The sequence below is a fragment of the Hylaeus anthracinus genome, unplaced genomic scaffold (assembly GCF_026225885.1).
Source record: "Hylaeus anthracinus isolate JK02 unplaced genomic scaffold, UHH_iyHylAnth1.0_haploid 11982, whole genome shotgun sequence".
NCBI classification, from domain to species: Eukaryota; Metazoa; Arthropoda; class Insecta; order Hymenoptera; family Colletidae; genus Hylaeus; species Hylaeus anthracinus.
In genome coordinates, this window is record NW_026534330.1 from 4,150,490 (window position 1) to 4,175,233 (window position 24,744).

General features: G+C 44.3%; 1 protein-coding gene across 6 annotated transcripts in view; it reads right to left on the reverse strand.

The window, feature by feature from the left end:
* LOC128886306 (uncharacterized) overlaps positions 1-24,441 on the reverse strand; it is a 75,301-nt gene extending 50,860 nt beyond the window's left edge. Inside the window, exons 1-3 of one of the 6 annotated variants that reach the window (XM_054141018.1) lie at positions 24,194-24,441; positions 20,602-21,588; positions 17,975-18,217 (exon numbers count right to left, since the gene is read on the reverse strand). In XM_054141018.1, coding sequence (XP_053996993.1) covers positions 17,975-18,217; positions 20,602-20,836 — 478 coding nt within the window. In that variant the 5' untranslated portion in view covers positions 20,837-21,588; positions 24,194-24,441. Of the gene's footprint in view, positions 1-11,911; positions 13,201-17,974; positions 18,218-20,601; positions 22,331-24,193 lie in introns of those variants that run through there. The other 5 variants (XM_054141014.1, XM_054141016.1, XM_054141015.1 and 2 more) reach the window with 5 other exon arrangements.
* Between the last annotated feature and the right edge of the window lie 303 nt (positions 24,442-24,744).

A 24,744-nucleotide genomic window follows, 5' to 3' on the forward strand; every position in this document is an offset into this window, starting at 1 on the left:
AACGTCGAAGTGGGACAAAGTCCGTTAGTAAAATAATAGGAACTTTATCTGGAAGTCCGCGAGTTCGCTGGGAAACAATTGTATGGGAGTTTGGGGCAGAAGCAAGGTTAAGGGAGCGGAAGTGAAATGGGAATGGAACGCAGGAGGTCGGGTGCGTCTGAGGAAAGAAAAAGGTTGGATATTCATATTCATTAGAAAGTAAGAAGCCAGACCAGGGCGCAGTTACAGCTTGGAAATGCGTAATGGGGGTTTGCACCCGCGGCGATTCGCCCCAGAGCCGCTATCTGCGCGGACTTGGAAGTGTATGGCCTCGTTTTGGATCACTTTCGAGGGTTTCTATAAATTCTCCGTATTGCATCCTCGTGTTTCAACGAGATCCGTCGAAATCCACGAGCCTTTTCGGCGCTGCCATTTCAAACTTCAACGTGGCTTTCTGCCTGCGTTAATTTCGCCTTTTTCCTTGTTTTACAATGCCATGAACAGATCGCGTTCTCCGACGAGGGAAACTCGATTTGAGGCTGGGAATGGAACGAATTTTTAGTGGGAACACTCTTTGGCCCATGGGATCAATCGAATTAAAAACGATGGTAAAATGTGCAGGGACAGGGGAGAGAATCCATTAAAATTTATTTTGTTAATATACATAGTGTCAATTGGGTCTTTCCAAAAGATGGAACCTTAATATGCAATGTATTAGTAATATTTTTTAATTTATTTGTATCCTCCCTCCATTTATGACTCTATTGAAATCTTGTACCAACCAAAGTTGATCAAAGAAGCTCTTAATATTTGTTCTGAGTTTCATCATGAAAAATTGCACGAACCGCAGCGAGATAACAAACGACTCTGCAAAATTACGAACTAGTTCCTCGAAAGGTATTCATTATAAAAAATTTCCAATGAGTTCCGCTTTTTCTACGTCCACAGCAAAATAGCTTCATAACCAGAGTCCGATGTACTTCGTCAAAAGATGAAACGCATTCCACCTGGAGGTAACGTACCCGCCTACAGGATTTCAGGGAACGTCCGTCGACAAGCAGAGGGGGCCCTCCTCGTCTACAAATCGCAGCAATTCGATGCGGATCGGTTGTAACGCGACGTTTCGCGAGACGAGCGGATCGTTCGAGCGAACCTCTGTGAATTCACCGAGCATCGATCTCGACGGAAATAGACGATGGAGTCAGATCGGATCCACCTCCGCGAGGATCGATGTATCGTTGTTCTTTTGCGACGCGAGTCATTCGTCGCGAATAATGACGCGCTAAACAATGCTGTTTCCCCATGGAAACCGGCCCTGTTTCGACTCCAGCTCTTATCGCTGGTATCTTGAAATTGAAATTAGGGAGGGGGGAGTTAAATTGAGATCGCGAACCATTCTTCCCATCGAAGTGCCCCGCGAAGCGCGGTTCTCGGTCTTGTGTTGTTGCTTAATGGCGCGGGGCACCGCCGAATGCTGGAGTCGGTGAATAACAATGAACGTCGCACTTGAAACGGTTAGAAGTATTGTGAGTGGTTCTCGTATAAACGAGAGGTTATCGATGGAATCGATGTTAGAGATTGAAATGCTCGTATCTTATATGGTTTTAATTTGAGAAATTAATCGAAGCATTGTTCACTGCACAAATCGATTAACTCCACTTTTCGAAAAATCTTAAATTTAAGTGTTAAAGCATTTGTTGATCATTGAATAATAAGTAATTTCATTCAGAGGTCATTTTGATCGCGTTTCTCAACTTTTTGTTTTATGGAGTTAATCGATGTGTGCATTGAACGACTCAAATAATATTGTCTTGAAAACGTGGTTGAACGATGTTGCGTTCGACGAAGACAAGGGATCGAACAAACGATTCTATCAATTTTTCGTCGGACCCGTCTACTGAGAATGTCGCGTCCTCGCGGACGTATCGACGGATCTATCACGGAATATCAAGCGTAACGACACAGTCGGAATTTTACGAACAGCATCCATTTAACAAATACCTCCTGCCGCGACCATCGATGACAGCGCTTCTGCTCGAAGCTTAAAATCAATGCAAGCCCTGCCAATTATTCCTTCTTTACTTGGGATTTCATCGAATCATGGATCAACCCTTTCCCAGTAATAGTGACAGAAACAAATTAGGTACAAATTTTAACGCCTGATTGCAAGTATCAAAGGGGTTAACCAAGAAGATAAACATTGTGAAAAACCAGGAAGGGGAGATTTGGAAACAGCGAATAATAATTGATGTTCCTTTGCAAGCCGACGGAAACCATTAGCATCGCGTATTCCTAATCGTAATGCACAACTTGGGGGACGGAAGTTTTCAATCTCGCTACTCGATGTCTAGAAACTTCTTGGAACGCCGAAACTTCCAAACTTTCTGCCCCTCGTTCACAGAGTCTCGAGGGTGCGTGCCATCCGTGGATCTAAGCAACGCGGGGAATGATTTATTAACGGAAGAAATTGGGCACCCTTTTCCAGGGGAGAAGTTGCAGTCGTTTTTAACAAAAGCAGCACTCGATTCTCGATGGGATTACGTATTGTGCGTATGCATGTTGCATATTTTTTTTAATATACGTAAGAAGAAATAATAATACAAATTCACTTAAATGTCCATAGATAAAAGATATCATTTCTTGGACAAAGTACATAATTTTCATTTGAAGCACTTTTCAAGCACGAGTAGATAGTTGTGGTTAAAAAAAGTGTATTTGAGCCCGCAAAGAAAAATATACCTGCTGGAGTGTGGTAAGTACTCACGGTAGACTGAAGGAGGGGGGGGGGGGGGATGGATTCGATGGATCGATCTGCACCGATACGAACTCTCGTTGGTGGTCGTGCACATACGCGGCATTTTTGTTTTCGAACTTCCTTAATATCCGACGAACAGTAACGTCCCCGTGGCTGTCGCATAATTACTTTCCGGGCTGTCATTGAATACATATAAGCCGCTGGCCCTCTTATAGAGAGGAAGTATTGGTATCAATGAAGTCCGACTATATCGGTTTTTTTGCCATCGATGCTTTGAGTTGCAGCGAGACCAAGCAGCAAATGTGAACCAGTTACAAAATTATTCGCGTTCGGGTGTGTATAGGTTTGTATGTATCTTGATCTCTGTACATGAATCACCCGTGATCTCTGTATCCTTGTCATCCTGTAACTCTATATATCACAAATAATTTCTCAGAAAATAACAAAATTCGGTAAGGTATCGAAGGCTACATCGAGGTAATTAAATTTTTGAAGTAGTCAGACCAAACCAAGCGGGTGGTGATTTTATTTTATCCCTTAAAGTTGCATCGCTGCGGTGGTTCGCCAAGGAATGCACCTCGATAACGACGGGCCACCGTTTTGATATTTTACAAGCTCGAATCGAAAATGGCACAGCTCTTGCGGCGATATTAATTTGCAGTTTTAGCGACGGAATTAATCCGCGGGCGAGATCGATGCGTAGAAATTCCAGAGGGAGATAGACGTAATATTGGAATTGGTAACCGTGTCGGAACGAAAATGTCGAATCATACGAATTCAGCCCCTGGCTGAATTTAATTCCCAAAATTTATTCAGCGGGGACCGCCACCGGTTCCATTATTAACGTGTCCATCATGCGCAATAGCTTGTTCAATTTTCAGTCGAGATAGAACGCAAGCAAACGCTCCGATCGATTCGAATCTTGAAGGAATCGATACCGAACCGCACGACGGTCCCCTGACGATAGACGAAACACGAGTAGGGGGCTGTTGGTAAATGCTTGAGGGGGGGCTTAAAAACCTTCTTATCGACTTGAAATTATTCCAGCGTGAATGACGGCCCTCGTGACGGATGCTGGTGCGATGGAAAGTGCCTCTGTGTCATTGATTCGTCTTTGATTTATTTGTCAGTCCATCGATGACAATCCGTGAATGCAGAATTAACGCAGGGATGTGTTTCTCCGCGACGATGGTACTCCTTTCGATGTTACGAATTCCATGTATATATTAAGGTACATTATAGAGAGGGGATGGATGTATTCGAAACACTGCATCATGTTCTATGTACGGCTCGGATCGACGGTAGGAATTTATGCAAATGTTCGAGATTTATTCCTGAAGCTATGTTTGTGTAGGAGGAATGAACGTTTGCCATATTCGTGTCGAAACAGTTTTGGTACCATGCTATAGTTTTGCACCATTTGTCGCATGTGAAAATATCGGAGTTTGGTAAGGAATATAGAACCAATATCGAAGAATTCATTCCACTCGATAAAAAATGAATTTTAGATTCAACAAAGCAAGGAATAATACAAATTTGACGTGCCTAGGTTTAGATAATCAGTGTCTCTTCCATGGTTTACTTTCTTCGAAGGCTCAGGGAATCCGTTACTAACTGAAGTTAAACAAAGTACTCGAATGGACTATTCCCCTGAAAGGGTTGAGAGGTAATCAAGGGCTGGCTGCATCCAACGCAAGAATTAATTCACGGCGGGTCACGGTGGACAATTATTACGACGCTCACGTTCCGCTTCCTTACGTGGTCTCCGACATCTAACCACGAGTAAACACGAGCAGCTGAATAGACGGATATTCATACGAGCCAGCGATATCGGAGGGGGTTCTTCGACGCGGCACGGTTACGAGACTTCCATAATGATGAACCGAAGTCCGTAGCATGCACCGCCGATATGTTATTGTCCGCCATGACGGCGTCTGGTCGCTTGCAGATAGGCCACCACCAGCGGTTGCAGGGACCACCCGCCCCCTCCATATTAAGTGACTTCGATCATACTGGAACGCGACTGTTGCTTGCCCGAGAACGTCTTCGATGCGACCAGACATCTCTCTGACAATTTTCCTTCTCGATGAACGAATCGTCCGCGTACGATCGGCTCATGAATTAGGGATGATGCATTCAGGAATGAACAATTGTTATAGTACTCTTGACTCGAATTCAATTTTAAATACTGATAACTAGTCTTTTCTATTTTTTCTTCTTTTTTTTTTGATAATATAAGATAGACACGAATATTTTTATTGAATGTGGAATATATGTATATAAGATATGTTCTATGTAAAATTATTTTGTGAGAACGGGAAATATATACTATTGGTTTTATAGAATGTATGGAGAACAGCATATACAATTTATTTGATGAAATGTAACTCAACTGAGACAATGCACATGTGTATTACAAAATTTCAAACGGTATCTCAGCAAAAATCATGAACCCTTACACCCTTCAAGGTTCACAACTGCTGCTCCAGATTTCTCCTAGCCCGACGCGTCCTATTTTAAGAGTCCAAGGGAAGATAGTAATAGCGAGAACCATAATCGAGTCAAGTTCCATGCGGTTCTGCGTCAGCAGCTGGACGTATCACAACGGCAGGGTTCTTTCAGCGCGATGGTAACTCGGCTCGTTAAGTCAGATTTCAATTAGTCACAGTTAATGGCCGTTCGACGGTGTACGTGTTCGAGGTTAATACGATTTTTAATTTTCCGGCCTTTCTGTAATCCTTTAACGTAATTACGCGTTCCATTGGAAAAACCATTTGAGGTAATTACGGGCGCGTCGCCCGCGCGGGCGACCACCCCGACGCGTTGCCAGCTCGATGCTTTAAATCGAGTATTTAATAATTTCCACGTTTCGTGATTTTGAAGGGCGATGACGGGGCACGTTTTTAATACAAGGACGCCCCGCGGATGAATTACGCTGCGCATCGACGTCGTCCCGACGCTACAATTCGACGAGCGCGATTTCTGTTACGCGCTTGCGACGCTGGCCCAATTTTAATCAACGCGAAACCCCTGATTAATGCGCGCGATGCTGCGGGGGGTTAACGGCCTGTTTAGAGCAGCCATGTCGCTGTCTTTATCGCGTCGCGCGCTGGAAAAGAGGTCGGAATAAGACACGCGAGGGCCGATGTATCTTCTGGGGTTATTTACGGGGTGGGAAACTAGTACGGACATTATATTATTAATTATATGTTGTAGAAGTACTCTATATGTATTTTGAGTTAGAATAGGAGGTATACTTAAACAAAATTTACTTTAGGAAAAACTATCCTTCTTTGGGGTGTGTCATAGCTTCAAGCTTTTCAAGTTCTTCATTTTTCTACGTTCAATAAATAGATGTATAAAAATTCTCGCCTTGCTGAAAGCTTAACATTTCCCCAAATCCCTAATTTCAAACCAAAATACTCCACGGTTCCCTCCCCCTGAAAATTGCAAGCACAACGCATTTTATGCTCCAAGTACTCAACTCCTTCAAAGCCTTAATCGAGTTCGATCGGAGCACAGCTGCCTCTGGACCCCAAGAATGCACCATTGCATAGAGTCCCGCGTGAGGCTTAAAACTGTCAGAGCCCGTGCAACGGAATCCCAAAAAATCCCATTGTAAACAATTCAGGCTTCGCGTAGCAACGTCGCTGATTACACAGCCGAGCGACGGGGTTAAAGCGGACCACCCTGTATGCGGGCGTTAATCCCGATGGACTGCGCGAGCCAGAACACGGACAATTGTTTACCGAGTAACGATTAACTACGGAGATAGGGAATGCAAATAGCCCCGAGTCCCGGGAGACGTTTGGTTTCACCGGGTGGCCCGTGGACGTCGTCGAGGTATCGTCGTGTATGCAGCGCCTGCTCTCCCATTGGAAGAACAACCCTACTTTAAGGGTGTTCGAGGAAATTTCTATTAACGGTTAATGAGCCACGCGGCGAAGTGTCGTGTGGGTAACGAACGTTTTGAGAAAGCCGGTCGAGGGATCATTGGGTGTTCCCTCTGGCTCCGGTTGCGTTATCCAAGGGGGTTGGTAGAAGTGGAATGCTGCATTCTGGAGCACGAACGGACTGTATCCTTAATTGCAACGCCAGACGGGGGATTTTCTGACGCTAGTTTTTGGGGTATCGAAAATTTTTTGAATTCGAACACGCTACTCTGAAGTGCAAAAAGCTTACAGTGACGAAGTAATGGAAATGGAGGAATAGTCAACACTCTGCGCGGGGGAGAATTTTTTTCTGTGACTGGAAGAGTCCAAAGCACTTTAGCGTTTTTTGTTTTAGAAATTGAAAGGGTTGATTTTTTCATGGGAATTTTCGAAGGCTCCGCATCTGTGTTTTAGGGGTGTATGTACCACCCTGAAAGTAACTCTGAATTTTCGTACTATCGAAGCTTTATGCTTTATGATCTCTAGCTCCAAAACTCGCGTTGATCTTAAGTTAAAACCCTTCCAATTCTACAAACACCACACTCGAACCATCGATCTCGTCCTTCTGATTGGAACATTTGCCAGACTAACTGGTTCACCGTGCGCAATAAGGACCCGCGGGAAAGCGTTACACGATCGATTATAACGAAGGGTAGAGGGACCAATAGCCGGTAACGATGTGCAGCAAAAACGAATGAGCTTTCAACCGCTATATATAAAATTTGTCTAATGGTTCGGAGAGCGTGCCGTCTCCTACCGCCCTCCATCCCTTGCTCCTCTTCCGTTCTTCCTTTGCTCTATTTCCACCACGATACTCTGGTGGGCAGCTGACCTTTCTTTCCTTTTCTCCGTCTCTTCCTTTGTACACCGCTCATCCCCCTCCCCCCTTCCCTCTGAACTCGCCATTCCCCTGCTACTTCGCCACCGACGCTTTCTTCCTTTCTCGGGGAGTGTGCCGCGGAGTTTGAAAGAACTTAAAATAAACGGCGCGCTCTAGCCACCGTTTCTCTCGCCGCCCGACAATACTTTCTCCACCCTACATCACTTCAATCCTCCTCCAGTCATTGTTGCTTCTGGGGAACCCAAACTTTCGTCACAGTGCCGCGTAACCTGCTCGCGAACCCAATGCGTGCACGCGTGTGTGCACGTGTCGACGAAACGGTAAGTAAAAGGGGAAGTAGAATTGGAAGTTGTTTGATTGATAATTACACTCCCTTCATCTGTAAAAGAATTGAGAGAATCGTCAACAGTAAACAACTCGTCCAACCCGCAGTAATCCAATTTACAAATGACAATTCCTCCCAGCGTCAGTCGTGAAAGAATAGTCTGGAGCATACGTCTTCTTCCGTTGCCTTCGACATGATGTATAGTCGAAATGTCCCACTTCGCCTGTCGCCGAGGACCAATATGTCTCGCGACATCTCTGGAAACTGGTTGACGACGCGAACGATTGTAAATGGTCGCGTGTTGCGACAGGACTAGACAATGGAGCCATTAAACGTTTCTTTTAAGAGGCGCGTGTAGTTATTTCGCGAAGCTCGTCGGCGCGAGAAAACGCACCTCTTCGTGTCCTAACAAAGCCAATTTCAGAGATCGATCCCCTGACGCCACTAACTGAAACGAGCTCTTGACGACCTGGCGTTCCTAGCGAACATCGTTTGTCGAGTAATTCTTTCTTTATTGTCCGCCTTCGTTCTTTGTGGAACGAGTTGCAACGATCGGTAGATAATGGTCGCGCGTGATCAGGTTGTTCACAGTAGATTATACTTGTATGTGGTCAGACCCACCAATTCATCGAGGCTTACGGTACTCGAGATCATGATTACTCAATTTTTTTTGTTTAGACGATAGTGATACGGTTTAAATATTTAAAGAATGTGTTTACCATTGTTTTTAATCATGCCCACTGAGAGTATATAGCGTGCAGAGAGCCTTTACCATAGACGATTTACAATCGGAGCGTTATTTACATTGACCGCGATCGACGGTGTTCGTGGTGCTGTTACTAAACAAATATTCCTTATTTCGCAAACTGATGTATTGCAAGGATCTATTTCACCGTAGATAGTGACGGATGACTGTATTATAAAAGTACGAGGATATTATTGAACCTTCTGAAAAATATCGCCCCTCACGGATACTGTTTTATCTTCGAGAACGACTTTCATTGCATCCCCGTCGACGTGATATACGACACTGTGACTAGATTTTCAATTCCCGTTTGAGAAACTCAGGTGGTCCCGATTTTGATCTATTTCAACATGGCGTTTCCCGTCCGAGGTATTTTCGTCGCGAAAACGATGCCCGGGAGGAGCTGTCGTTGAAATTTCCGAGCATCTGGAACGACGTCGAGATTTTCGCAAATATTTTCTGTCCTGTACCTTAAACTCGTGAAATGTGGTACGTGGGGACGCGTACCTCGTTATTTCGACGAGGAAAGGTAAATTTGTTTAGAGTTACAGTAATGGCGACGATCCTTACCGAGCTTGGATACGTTGTAGTGTTGATTTGATTTTGCTGATCGCATGTTCCCCTGAAATTGATTACAATTCGAATAGAAAAATATATATATGTATCTTTTAATTCATCGATGAAAATTTCTTCAAATTTTGCATACGTTACTTCAATTTTACACGTACTGAAAGTAAGTAATTTCATACACCCCCAAAATATCAATAACAAATGAACCTCATTTATTTTCAATATAAATGTAAAAGTCATTCCGAATATTATTTCTATAGATTACTCATTCAATATTCCAAAACAATAAATGAATCAACAATACAGTAATTCTATTCTCATCACAGTTGTCAATTGCGATGTTCATTAATTCAAATATATTATTAATGGTTCTTGGTGCATTGTATTTTTGAATAACGATCACCGATGATCTGTACGGGTTTTCAAATTGAAATAAAAATGAACACCAGCTTCAAACCGGGCGCGAAAGCACGCGTTGACCCAATTCGACGATTGAAAAAAAGGGGAGAAGTTCGAGTACAGCGTCTCGGAACAAACGTCGAAAATTCCGCAGCTCGGAAACGTAAAGTAACTCGATCAGCAGTACCGTAACGGACGGGCGAGAAAAACTCCCGGGGTATTTACGAAACTGAGCCAAGTTAACGCGAGCGTGTGCAAACTTATTTCGTCGACTGTTTGGTCCAAGTAAAGACTGAAGGCGATCCGAGTACGAGCGAGGGGATACCGAGACGGCGAGGATGTCACTCGAAACTTTTTCGATGAGCCAGGGATAAGACGTTATTTCTAGTCCTTGGACCCTTCCGAAGGAGTTTCCTCTAAATCAAAGAAATCGACCCTCTAACCCTACAGATTTATTTCAACTTATACACTCTTATACACTTATGTGAGTGTTATCAATTCCTGTGGACTATCTTCTTCTTCTAAATGAATGTTTGAAGAGCCCATTTTCTTTATAAACATTTACTACATTGTAAACTCTTATTCTTTCATCAAATGTATTTTTATTCCAAATAAAATATACCATTCCATCCTCCATCAGTTACGTCCTATTCAATAAAGGACAAACACGAGACAACAAATTGCAGTCAGATGTCCGCCGTTAAACAAGAAGTTCAATTTCCTAACGACCCTCGATATTGACGTTCCAACGTCTGCCGAGATCGCTTCCGGATGTCTGAAACGCTTAACTGCAGAGATTGTGCATGGCGAGGAAGAGGTTGACTCGAGCGGCCACTGTGCTCCTCTTCTGTCGTTCGACCCTCTTCCGAACCACCCTTCCCCCCTACGTCACGACTGCAGATATGACAAATGCACGTGGGCCCTGAAACCCGTATGCGCTGATAACGACGTTATCGGCTCGACGTAGAGCACGCCTGTTATTCTCGCGATACGCGGACGCGCGCTGATGTAAACCGGTAAAACGTCACCCGTTACCCGGCCAGACTGATTTATTATTAATTAATAATATCGACGAGGAAAGACACCCGCGAAATTTCATTCGTTACCGCCTGGTCTGTAGGTTTGAGGGGTTGGAGAGGTCCCTTCCTGAGCGGTTGCACGGTAAATGAATCGTCAAATGATCGTGAAATGTTTCGATCAGGAGCTACTAGGATTGGCTGGATGCCCAATTAGCCGAAGTTCGAAACGAAATTAATAATACTCGACGAAGACGTCGAAACGTGTATATCAGTCTATGAGGACCTGCACAGGAAACATAAGGGCTCCAAATAAAAATGACAAGGACCAAATGGAAAGACAAATTAGTAAAAGATTGAAATGCACTTAAAGATAATTCTGACCATAGCCGAAACTATACTTGTCAGAAGATTGTTTGGGATTCTATTTTATCTCATGATCATCCTTCACCCCTCGTAGGAGACAAGAAGTAGAAATCGTCGTCCCCGTTCGGCGCCGCTAACTTTCCGCCGAAAGGCAACATTCGCGCCCCCGAGGTGCGAGATAAAAGGACTTGCAGGACTCTCGCATCGACGCGCGGAGTGAAACCAAACGCAAAATGCCTCATTACGAATGCCAGTGCGGAAAACCACTCGCGAGACTCGGTCAAAGCAGCTCACTGTCGCGCCTAAGTTCGTAATAACCGGAACGCAAGAAAAGAGGAGAGCGGAAAGGAATCGACGAGAGAGGAACGCGTTTACCCGGGTACCTCTGGCGTCGGATAAAACGCGGCACAAAAGAAATTGAACCTGCTGGAAGCTCGCGAGGACAAGTCCCCTCACAAAGGCTTCGAGTCGGCCGAGTGCCACTCGAGCGCGCGTTTCCCTCTCGGATCATCCTCAACCTCAAAACCCGAGTTCACCTGCAGACAGACGATCGTCGTTCGCCTTTGATTAATAATTCGCCGCTCGTGGTGGAATTCACTGGGCGACGGCGGAAGACGTTTCCGATCGCGACGGGGACAGCGGAGATGAACCGGAATGACTCTGGAAGGGGACGACGAAAAGAAGCTACTTGTGCCTGTTTGGTGGGCACTTTTTGTGCGCTGAATCTTGGAGGAAGACGTTTTATTCGTATTTCAAGGATGACAAAGATTTTCACTGAGGAATCAGATATGTTAATTCTGAAGGTGAGGTGGTAACGAACATAAATCAGGGTGGGATTGATTGATTTTAAAGGGGTTGCAAAAATGAGTTTCACCACAAATATCATTTGTAATATATCATTTGTAATTGTATGGAAAGAAAATGTTAGTCTCGTGGGAATTTTGACAATTGGTCTAGCAATCAACGTATTATACAAATCGAACCTTTAAAATTTTGTAAACATTTCCTCTTTAAAAATATCATGTATCATATTTAGAGCCCTCCATTCATGCAAATATCTCACTGTGCCTTTGTTTAATACTTCGTTGATCCTGAAGGAATCCAGCGTCGTGGAAGTAAGCACGTTTCCGCTTAGAACGCAGTGGAAGTCGATCTCGAGGAATCAACGATGGTCTCCTTTGACTCCTAGAACGCTTAGTGTCCGAGCCACTCGTCGACCAGTTAACGAGTCATTATAAAGTCTTCTTAACGAGGTCTTGTGTATTAGGCGTCTTTGATTCGTGATACAGGCCCGATTCGCCGGACTTCAACTCCTGAAGGATTTCCCGGTGCGGCAGAGCGAACACTGTTGCGGAGAAGAGCACTCAACCCGCGATCCATAAACTTCCTGCTCGCTGGGCGTTGCTCCTTTTCCCCTGCCCCTCCGCCCCTCGTGTTTCTTTCTACTTCTGCCTGACGGAATAGCCCAAGGGAACTGCGGGCGAGTTCAACGTCGAAGAGCCATCTGGTCGAGCGAAATGCTTGTCGAAAAGTTCCCCGTGATTTCGGGGTCGTTTTCATTCGGAATACAGGAGTCGATTTCATTTGAGGATTTTTCAATCTACGATTGATATAGAACGTTCACTAAATGTGAGTCGTCCTGGACAAAAAAAGGGTTAGTTTGTATCACGGATGTAGATTGATACTTTTGCTTTGAAAATCCTACGTAAGTTTCAATATGAATTTTAATTTCTTCGTAAGGATTTGAAACGAATGAAACCAAATGAAACCTTCTTTATATTACTGTGATCATTTCATACAACAAAATTTAGTTTCCTTCGAGACGATGGTGGCAGAATGCTCGAGAGGTTAAGTGACAAAATTCTTTAAACCAGTTGAGATCGACGAGGTTAGGAAGAAAGCGGTGTCAGGTGCGCGGCACAGAAACACGTCGAACCGTTCGGCTCCCGTTCACGTCCACTCGCGTTTACGGATTTCCTAGCGAATTCAATTTCTTCGACGGCCTTAATCCTTGCCCCTCGCAGGATGTTCGTTGATCCCCTTTGTCCGGCATCGGAGTATCGGAGTCCCGTAATCCTGCGCCGGAGACAAATTTAAGGCGGGCGGGACGCTCCAGCAAATTTCGTTTCCTTCCCGGTTTCGTGCACTTTGATCCCGTTTTTCTCGAGGAAATCGTGCCTATTGCTTCCCCCTTGGGCCTTTTAACGACGAACGGAAGCGTGTCGCCCGGTTTCCGGTTTCGCGGCGCGTTGGCGGAATTTCTTTTCCTCTGCTAAATTGAAAAGCAGATAACGGTAATCAAGGAGGCAGAAATTTAGTGAAACTGAATTTAATTTCTTCGTACTCGGGTTCAATATTCATAAAAAACACGGTTTTTTGGCATTCGAGTTCATAATCAATATAAAAAATATATTTTGTACGCGCGTGCACCTGCAAATAGATGAATACACACCCGTACAGGTGTATACACACGGAAACGTATACATGTGCGTGTCTATACACTTGCGACCTGCAAACACGCGCATACACGACCATGCCACGCATGCAGATGAATATATATGAATACCAAAAAGGCAAAAATATTAGAATTGAATTAAATAAGACAATTGAAGCGCAGAATGAACAGTTTAATACCAAAAAACGGGAACTGCGAGTTAAATTAAAATTGCTCCTTTCACTCGTACCCCAATTCATTACTATTCCGCGGACGTCGTTCTTGCGCGGCGTCGTATAATGCGTTTTCATATGCAAAAGAACCCCCAAATGGCGTTTCCAACCGAATGCGTGGCCAGCGGATCTGCCACGCGTAATACGTCCGCCGAGAACGAAGTTACGCGTAAAAAATTAGCGCCTTTCGATGTCGAAAATGAAATCGCATAGGGCGAACGATACCCTTTCGAGATTCGTCGCTCGAAACGACCAAATTCGCTTCGAAAAAACCGACCCGGCGGCGTTGTAAACCGGCTACGTCGAAATTGGTAGAAATGTGACGAGCACAAAAACCGAGCAAAAAGGGAATCGGTATCGCGAACGCTCGTTTTACGAGAGAAATGACGGTTTACTCGTGTTTGATGACGCAGCCGTGTTAGGTGTCTCGTTGCGTTTCCGTTTACAACGCGCTGTCGAGACCTCGTTTAATTCAAGGGTCACCGAAACTTGCAAAATGTTTCTATAGCTTTTGAAAATCTGTTTTTATTTTAAAACGTAGTATCGTCTTAGGAGGAAATTTATTTGACCACGCTGATCGACCTCCAACGATATTTTACGATATTTTACGAGCCCATGGGGTCCATCGTAGCCACGAGCCTGTTGAAAGCGGCTTTCTCGACGGCTGCAGCTTCTCCACCCCCACACGCGTCCAGCGGGGCTTCGGTATTTAAGAGGGCGCATATATCTTCCCGAGAACAGACCCTCTAACCCGTGGCCAGACGGTTTCAATTTATTTTCAACGCTGGCGCATCTTTCGTTCATGCGAAATGAAATACAGTTATCTTAACGTTACTCTTCGATTTACCGCGCACTGTCGAATACTTCAAATAGTTGAAAAAGAAAAGTGATAGAAAAATATCCGTGTCGAGGTTGATTAATATTACGGCCAATGAAAATACGCCCCTGAGATCTCGAGGAGAAAAGGTAAGAGAAGAGTGCAAGTTCCTCAGCGTCTTCATCGCATTGTTTTAACACCGTGTACGCCAACGGGGAACTTCGCCGCAGGCGGACAATAATGTTTACTCCTCGGCCGCAAAACATCTCTCAGTTAATTTTTATCCTTATCTGCGGAACGGGCAAAAACGAGGCATCGTTCCCGTCGCGAACGAGGGCAACAGAAGGAGACGGAGGTTTTCAGCGGAGTCGGGAAGAAATAAAAGGAGGAAAATCTCTAGTAATCCCCGAGAGGTGAATCGACGCGGTGCTCCACAATTTTTTCCCCTTAATTAACGGCTCATCGCGAGAGCGAGAGATTACGTTTAATTAGCTTCTCGGAGGGGTCGCAAAAAAAAAAAAGAAGGAGAGAAGGAAACGGATGAGTTTGTCAAACGCGCGCCAACGGAGTTTGAATCTGCCATACAATTCTTACGGCGAGAGATCCCATTCTGTGAACGAGACTGTCAATTGTAAGCTGCCATACAGGGTGATTCTGGAAACTGGGACCAGCCTGAAAAGGGGGAGAGTTGAATATTCCGATGAGAATTATCTTTTGACGATACGATTCGTTTCCTTTCAGTGCGACGATGTAGTATTTAATTTGAACGAATGCATGCATGTTTCTTTGGATGAATCGATTCTTGTTACTCTGTGCACGAACCTATTAAGGTATGATTGTTGAGTGCATAATGCAACTATTGAAATGCAATGTTAATACTTGGAAATGTGCTACAATTTGTCGTAGTTTCTGAAGCCACCCTGTATAGGAAATTTTCAAGCTTCCGGTGGTGCGTAGACAGGTTAAGGTATTCGAGTGTTGAGTTACTGGTATAATCTGCTCCTGATCCCTGATATATTGGCGTATTAGACCATTGATATACGGGGCTATTGATAGTCTTGGTGACCTGAGGCTTTCGGCCTTGGGATTCTGTGGGTTCCGGATCTCGGAAACTCAATCTTTGGAAATTTCCAAGCCTCGAGTTCAAAATTTTGAATTACAACACCCTTATAAATAGTTTTTCAGAGGACCATGTAAATCGAATATCGAATATTGTTTTTCGACCGAGCGAGTACAGGCCAAACGTCATATCGCAGCTCCTTTGACGCAAAAGATAAACATTGTTGTGTAAAAATTCATGGAATTTTTCTGTTTTCATTCAAAATTGAACGAAGAAGCTGTCCTTGGGTGTACGTTAACGCTTCGATAAATTCGAAGAATATCCGAGCTTTCAAATGGACATATCGAATCTCGGGGGAATAAAAAGTCTCTAATATCAAGTCGAACGCAAAGGAATTGCTCTGTTTGCTGCATCACCATTTTGCTATGAAGATTTTATTACCAGCATACGAGTACGTCTGTTCTATCTGATAGCAAACGATACGGAAAGAATTCTTTTGGAATGAATTCCACTGTTTCGTGCGTTCGAGTCATTTCAGCGAAAGCGACGCATGCATTTGATGCATCTGCTACGTCACTGCATGCACTGTTTGCATGGACGAAAGTTCATAACAAAGGGTTTCGCCTGAATGCATGTTTTCCCTATAGCCAGACGCGTTCGTTGTGCAGGAAAATTTAGAAAATTGTCGTCTCGTGGAACGCATTCAGACTCGACTTTTAAATTACAAATAATATACCCGTACGAGCGTTTTTCTAAATATTAATAATCGTTGACTAATCTGGAATTATTAGCGTGTTTTGAAATAACATTCCAAGCTATAATCTAATTTATGCTTTGGCTCGTGCTGGAGTCATCTTCGGTGCCTATTAATGTTATTATTAAATATATTACATCATAATTACCCAGTCAAATAATTGTTCTCTTTCGTTACGAATGAAGTAGTACCTCGTACGAGGCTGAAAAAAATACAATTCTTTTATTCGTTTATGAGATTTGTGTCGGTGAGTATTTTCATTACAGAAACATAATATTAATAAACCCATAAAGAAGACTCGAGCACGAGTTTTCGAAGCGCAGTCATTTTTTAGGAAATTTATTCAGAGAACTGGGAGCGGTATTCGAAAAAAATGCTGAGGCGCCTCGTCGTTGGTACGTGCCATTTTTTATGGCAGTGCGAGATTGCTTTTGTAACGTAATGAAACTTCTTAAATATTTAACAGCGGTGGAGAGCATTTTTCTCTCGCCCACGGAATATATATTAGGCAGTTATTAACCGAATAGCTAAACAAAGGTAAACTGAATTTCAGGAAGGTCTCGTTCAGCTAAAAATTTTTAGAGACCGTCTGTGGGTGGTCTTCGAAAGCAGAATTCTGTTAAATTTAAAGTATTGCTCGGCAACGGGCGCCAACGAGAGTAAATTAAACGTAAAACCAGCCTAGATTTAACTCGGAATTAAGCTCGAGTAAATGAAACGCGGGCAAAGTAATCGTAAAAGCAAGATTGAACACGGCTGAAATTGCAGCGGTCTAATTTTCTTCCCGCGAACCATTCGGCCTATAAACCTCTCTCCCTTATCTCTTTGACAATGTGTCTGGGATAAAACGCGAGGAATGATTATTTACTGCCACAGAAATTCCACCAGATCTCCCCACTTTTATAACCCCGAACGTCTACGCGCCTCCCACGTTATTATTGGCCACGAATCTCCTATAAGCCGCGATACTGTGTTATCTGACAGCTATAACCGGGTGATCGTAACCAGCAATAAAGCGAGAAATGTATTCCCAACGATCGTAAGTCGAAAGCTGATCCTGGGAAATCGGCGCCTCGGCCTCGATTAATCGCGAGAGGAAGCCGCCTTTTATGGGAATGCTTTATTCCCATTCCTTCATCCAACCCTAAATTCGACGTCTTAAATCCATCCTTAATCATTCGTTCTCGAAGTCGATTATTCTTGAATTCTGTGTAGCTGTTGATAATAATCATTGTATTGTTGCTAAATATAGATGATAGATAGAGAATTGAGTCGGATACTTGAGTTTCTTGACCTGCCAGCGATACCCTATAGTTTGAGTACCATGTCGAATTGGTCGCAGTGGTTCTCAACCAATTTATACTTAATAAAATTAAATACATCGACATGGTACTCAAACGAAAGCTATTCTCACAGGGATACCTATGTTTACCAATTCCAACACAAAATCGAACATGAGAAACCTTAGGAACCTGTTTGAAATTCCAGATCCATTCTGACGAATTACAGCAGCGGATCGCCGGTCAGAAAATATTCGAGGAGAAACGACTCTTCAAGGATCATTTCACATCAAAGGAACCATTCGAACAGACGTATTAACAGTCTGACCGATAGCGGAAGTGCTTCATCCGGAGGGTACCGTCTGGTAGAGGCAAATTGGTCCTCGACCGAGCTCGAACTCGATTCCGAACTGCCATCGAACTCGAGGATCTTAGAAACAATTAATCTCCATTCGCGGGGTCACTCACCTTCGGACTGATGGGGCGCGTAGATGTTCAGGTAGAGGCAGTCCTCGCTTTGGTTCTTGAGGTAAGGCAACAGCTTCTCCAAGTACTCGTAGCGGACCGGCTTCACCTCGTCCCGCAGCTTCGGCGCCACTTGCGGGCACACGGGGGCGAATTCCAGCGATTGCCGTACGCCACGCCAAGGTTCCGGTGATCTTGGCGGGGAGAATCTTAAGGATCGAACGGGAGGCTCCGCGTAGGGTACTCCTGGAACATTCGAGTAGCAGGGTACTGTGATTGTGCATTGCTAATTTCTCGCTTCAATTGGGGGCGACCGTCTCCTGTCGTGGATTTGGAGGACCTCGAAGAAACCTTAGAAGTGGTTGGGGTAGGATAATAGGGGTATATAATTCAAGGGATAAAATATAGTTTGAGTGGGCGTGTTGCAGAGTATTAAGGTAGATTGCAACTGACACCGGAAGTATTAAGAATCTTTCGAGCTTATTTTGTTTTTGATGGACCTGTGTATTTTCTCATCTGTCTTTCAATAGGAACTTGCACTGGCATTGTTAAAATATACACAGCAAAAGTAAAGAAAAGGTACAAAGGAAAGTAATCCGCCTCGAGAGACAAATGTATCACTCCGAGAGTTCGCATCTTTACTTTCTTAGTTTTTACGATATTGATCGAGACTTTCACGTTCTGATTATTTCAGTGCCAATTATTTCAGTACTAATTACCAATTTTTTCTTCAGAAATGTAGAAGTTTTCAACTCTACTCTCATCCCAACCCCCTGATTCCTATAATTCTCGTCGTTAATAAAGACTCCTATTGATCCTTGAAGTATCTTCCTGTTGATACTGATTACGTAGACGAATGATTCGAATAAAATTACCTAACGGCGTCTCTGGAACAACCCGGGCAGTACCATCCCACGGGAATATGCATTCTCGCGACGCATTCACATTCAATAATCAATACATCAACGGTGGAAATGAAAATCCTTATTGTTAGCGCTGGGAGAGCCTGGTCTCGAGATGATCTCGCGCGAATGCCTCGCAGAGGCAATCACCGTAAAGTTTTATTGGACCGCGACCAGATCGATTAAATTGATCGCGTTCGTCCGGCATCCCCGTTAACACGTTTCACGTTGGCAGCAAAGATCACGGCGATCCGTTTTATCCGATCCCCTGGGTAAATTGGATTCCCAGGCCACTGGTTCCTACGTAAAATATTAAATCGCGGATAGTACGTCTGGGCGGGTACAAATCGAGAGGCTTGATTGTGAACGGTTCGGATTAAAAACGTATGGGACTGTTCGCGTCGAAATTGGAACGACCTTGACAAACTTTGATTGCTTGTCGAGGGCTGACTCAAACGCCCCTGTATTTCTATAGTCGAGGACGTTGTCGATCTCGGAAGGGTAGCTGGAAATCACCAAAGAGTCACCATCAAGGAGTGAGCAGACGATGAGAGTCCTAGAACTCGAGGAATAAGTTATATTGGGTCGTCTGGAAAGTCCATGTCGATTTTTAGTAGGTGGCTCAAGTGTGAAAAAGGTGGTAAAATTGTGGAATAAAATCATATATATCAAAATTTAAATGTGCTTTTGAATTTTTCTTAAAATTTGCTACAAACTTTCTGGACAACCCAATATTATAAATAAGTGTATAAAGAGTTCCTTCACGAGGAATGGGTTGTACTATAAAAATATTCGAATATTTTGCAGGTGTTTGGAGTATTTCACGAGAATATACCTGTCGCAAAGTACTTTCCGATCCGTTATTCGAATACCATTTTCCTCATCAGAGGGAAATTAATTCCCGACGTAAATGTATCTTCCAAGTCTCATCGCCAGTGCCAAGGAATGTCACGGAGAACTCGAGGAAAGTGTGCGGCCGCTGCGACAAATTCAGCGTGCACGCGCGACAGCGGAGTAACAGGGCAGGGGAGCGTGCGCTCCCGAAATAGCCAGCACGGTCCTCGTTTCTCGATGCCTTTGACGTATCGGGATTCTCGAAGCGCGGATACGAGAGGCTGTTGCAGCTGCGAGGAAAGTTTCGCTGACCAAAGTTCAGCGTATCGACGGAAACTGGAAATCGTGGCGTGTTATCGTCCGTCCCCTCCTCGGCAGGGATTGTGGGCTTCGATTGAGAAAGGGCGGAGGGAGGCCGTGATTGGGCCTCAAGTTCGAAACTCGCCGCCGATGGAACGTTAACCGATGATTGTGAACGGATTTCAATGCCTGCGATTGACTCCTGGGGGATCTAAGAACGTATTTTGGAACATCGAAATTCGCTACTCGTTGGGAATCGTTCCTGAGTTTTCCATTAGAGATATTCGAGAAATCGTTGATTGAACTATCTTGTTCGATGTCCCAACGCAACTCATTCAAACGTAGGATATGTTTATTCATATTTTGTACTCATTGAGAGACCGAAGATACAAATTCTTGGCCCACGAGCGCGATATAACGAAGCGTACACGCAGCAGTGCCAGATTGCCTCTGATTTCGCCAACTACTGATTCAGTACGGATTGCACATGAATTATAATCATTTCAAAGTTTCCGTAGAACAAGGAACCTTTCCTATTTTCAGAAATTATTAAAAATTTATTAATTTCGCATCCAAAAATAATTCCAAACTCACCCAGAAAGACGTCCACGGCCTGGAGGTTGTGATTGGTCCGCGGCTGCACCACCGTGCCACGCAGACGACCGTACTTCATCCGCACGTCCTTGGTGACGCGTTCCTGAGACTCGTGGTACCTCGATTGGTAGCCATATTGGTTCCTGGATTGGTGGAGGTCGCGGTGCTCGGTGAGTATCTGGGTGCAGGCCAGCAGCACGAACCCGACCAGCTCCAATCGCAGCATCCTCGACATTTGTTTGGCCGTTCGACGGGCGGAAAGCGTGGCAATGAATTTCTCTCGCGGAACACCTTCGGGCTCGAGGCTGGACGGAGTCACGCGCGTTCGAAAAACCCCGTCGTGGTAAAAATAATTTTTCAACGGTTTGCTGCGTCTTCCGTTCTTGCACCGGATGCAAGAGGAAGGTCCCTCCCCCGCCCTATATTCGCTCGGAGGGCCAGAGGTTTCACGGACGACGCTATTTCGACGGTCGGCTCGCTCGTAGGGGCGCACGATCTTCCTCGAGGCGTGCCAAGATCGTTCCAAGTCAGTTTTGGCACCACGTGCGCGCGTGGCTCACATTTTCGACGACTGCTTCCTGGTCGACGTTGAACTGGCAGGGATCGATGCCCAGGCGCTCGCGATTACGCATTGTCACGGTCCTTTCTCGATTCTTCGGGATGTTGACCCAGGGTATGATTTTCTCGAGGTAAACTCGAAGAGATTATCTTCTATTCTTCTGTTTTCAGTCAGTTTGTCTGTCAGTTGCCACGACACACGAATCCAAATAATTAAAATCCAAATTTTCCTCTGTCCAACTGCTTTCGTCAGTCTGCGTCGGAGACACTTAACACTGGCTGCAACTGGAACTATCCACCACTAACGCGATTGTCCTTGATTAGTTCTCACTGATCCCTCATAGTTCCCTGATTAATCCCTCGTCACCAGTTCATCGACCACCCACGGAATTGATTGCACCAAATATGCCCATCGCTATATCAACGAACCTAACGGACGAAGAGCATCGAAATGTATTCTCCGACATCGAGTCCTCATAAATCTTCCAGGCTTCAAACATTCACACGATTCTCTTCAATATCCAACCAACTATAAAATCGCAATCTTGCACTAGTCACTTAGATTTCCATTTTTTATTCACCATTCTATCACTTTCGTAGGCCTATAATCAGCCCTAGAGAAAGCCAACCAAGATCTTGACCCTCCACGATAGTTCTACGCGCGTTCTAACCGCCAAATGAAACGGAGAGTTCACTGTCGACCTCTCCAGTTTCACGTTCGCAGGTTTCAATCGCACAAGCTATAAATATAGTTGACAGGCCTCGAAACCGCGGAGGTTTCGGTTTCGCGCAACGTTGACCGGGCCTGATGGTGATTAAAAGACGAAGGGGACCCTCTGCCGCTGTCCTCCAACGATATTCTTGGTTCGAACAAGGGTGAACGCACGTACGCGGAGAGAGGGGAGAAAGAACGGTGCGTGCACTCTATTTCCGACCCAAATAGAACGTTGGCTCCTGTTGGTAAACTTTAGACGCGCGTTCGCGGCCAGAGCGTGTTCAGTTCCTCCTCCAACGTGGAAGATTTTCTACATTGCGATTTATGGCACTTTTATGGCCTTTGAACGTTTCACCCACCGACTTCGGCCTGGAATGGGGCAGGAATAGGTTGTAACACTCTCTAGATCCTATTTTATCATCGTCAGAAATGAACGATCATTGATAACTTTTCTCTCTACGAATCAGATCAAATGGAACAATTTAATTGGAAACAAACGAAGTCTGCCAATTTTGCAAAAGACTCGAGAGAAAGGGCATCCGCAATAAGCCACCGTAATTGGAATTCTTTGTTACGAACATTTCTTCATTTTGCACAGAAGCTACAGAAATGTTTCGTATCGAGTATTTTTCCAGCTACTGGCGGCCACTTTTTTTTATTTGCACAGAGCATTAGCAAAAAGAAGCCATTGGAGAACTTTTCAAATTTTTACGACTACGGTATCGGCAATATTAAAAACAATTCCGCTCGTGAATGTTAAATAATTTATTGGTAAACATATTGGCAATGGTACATATTCGAGAACAAAATTATTTATTGATTCGATGTGTGTGCTCTTGGAATACTTTAGTTGGGCACACATATGACGTAATTGATAATAAACATTTAAATGGAGAATTCATTCCTTGGCAAATGAACGTTAAATTAGAGAGGACTCGCAAATTGATTACTGAATTATTATGTTTAGGACTGGAAACAGTAATATCAACTCATCCTGTATGAGTGTATTTGATCATTAAAATGCATTTTCTATTCAATGTTTATTCAAATATTGCTCAACTCGTTTGAAGCATAAGGAGACAAAACAACCCAAAAATAAATTGTGTTTTCAGGCGATTTATACGTGACAATGACCAACGAGTCATTATTCGCTGCACCCCGGAATGGGGTGTAATTATTTCGACAAATTAATTTAGAGAAAAGAATCGAGCTCGCGGCTTCGAAAACGAAACATCGGGCTCGCGCGAACCGAACCGGGAAAGTTTCAATTTACCCCATTCACGCCTCTCACAAAGCAGCCATCAAAAGAGCTTCCGTTTCACCGTGAAAATCATTCAACGAAATTTACGAAAAACCCTAGCAACGCGCGTGAAGCGGCAAACCGGATTACGCGACGCGAAATAAAACCGGGACCGTTTTAACGCGCGCTTAAAAGCGGTCAATAGCGTTAAATTATGAATACCCGTAATTTGCATCGTGACTAATTGTCGCGCGGCGTATAACCCGCCATTTTCCCAGCCTTGTACGTGTCCCGTGAAAAAGCGGAAAAAAGAAATGGAACCGCAGCAAGACGAGGTTTCCCGGCTACGTGACATGTTTGTCGATACTCTTGAAGGGTCACGCTGGACTGGCTATGGAAAACCAGGCCGTTTTTTGAATTTCATAAAATGGAAAACTGTGAAAGATGTTCGCTCGAAACATTGCAGGCTTGTTGCCGCGTGTGTTATTGGGTTACGTAATTTTTTGTCAGTGATAGACATCCATTTTTAAGAATTTAATCTATAATGAAATTAAGCAAATTTGATTCTTCCGAGATGCTAGGAATACCGAACTAATGTTATCTGTAATTCGAATACTCCGATGCTGAATTCGGTGGCGGAAACACCAGGAATTCTCGTGAAAGTTTCCGTCTCCGTGTGACAGAAGAGAAGCCACCGTCATTAACCGTGGTCCGCGGTTTACCGCAAAATTCCAGCGATCTTCCGTGATGGGCCACGCGATTTCCCACTTTGAAGCAACTACATGTTCCTATTGAAAACTTCGCCCTATACGGAGGACCTCTGGTTTAGGTCTTCTTCAGCGTCAAAAATATGGTCAAGTTCGATACAGAAAAATTAGAATCGAGCAGCCCGAAGTGAAGTCAAATTCTACTGCACACCTACGTCATCCAATTATAATTATAAAATAAATGCTACATGTTCTACATAAAGATACTAGTTGGTATTGCACAATCATTCCACGACCAAACATCCATTTCGATTCGGCTTTGGGACACGAGCTTCCAGATCGCCATGAAAATAAGATATTTTAAGCACTCACGCTCGTATCGCCTCGAGTCTCAGAGACGCACGAACCAATCACAAGGGATTTGAAACTTCAAACAACTAGAAACACGTTTACACCAGCCAGTCTTTCCCCAACGATCGCAAACATTGTCTGACAACGAAGTTACTTTCTTTCGACCTACTTTCAGGTTCCTTCAGAACCCAAACGCATAAACGCTCGATCGTCGAGTCACGAATATATCGCGTTGGCGGACTCAGTTTCGCCTCGATGGATCTCGCGAGTGAACTGAGTCCGTAAGTGCTAAAATTAAATCAAGAACCAGTCGTGGAGGAAGCGCCGCCCGCGGCAATGTTCCAAGACGAAACTTTTATTTTCGGAGAAACATATCGTGATCGTTCGCCAAGTTTTGGTGCACGTGTTACGAGATCCACGTTTCTTTGAGAAAAGTGTCTCGCGGAGGCACTCGCGCTGATGAAGAAGTTCTCGAGCTTTGGAAGATTCAGGTACTGGATTTGCCAGTTCAAAAGCGAGAGAGTCTAACCTTGGAACTCTGAGCGAGGAAGCACTGACCTCTAGAGTTGTTA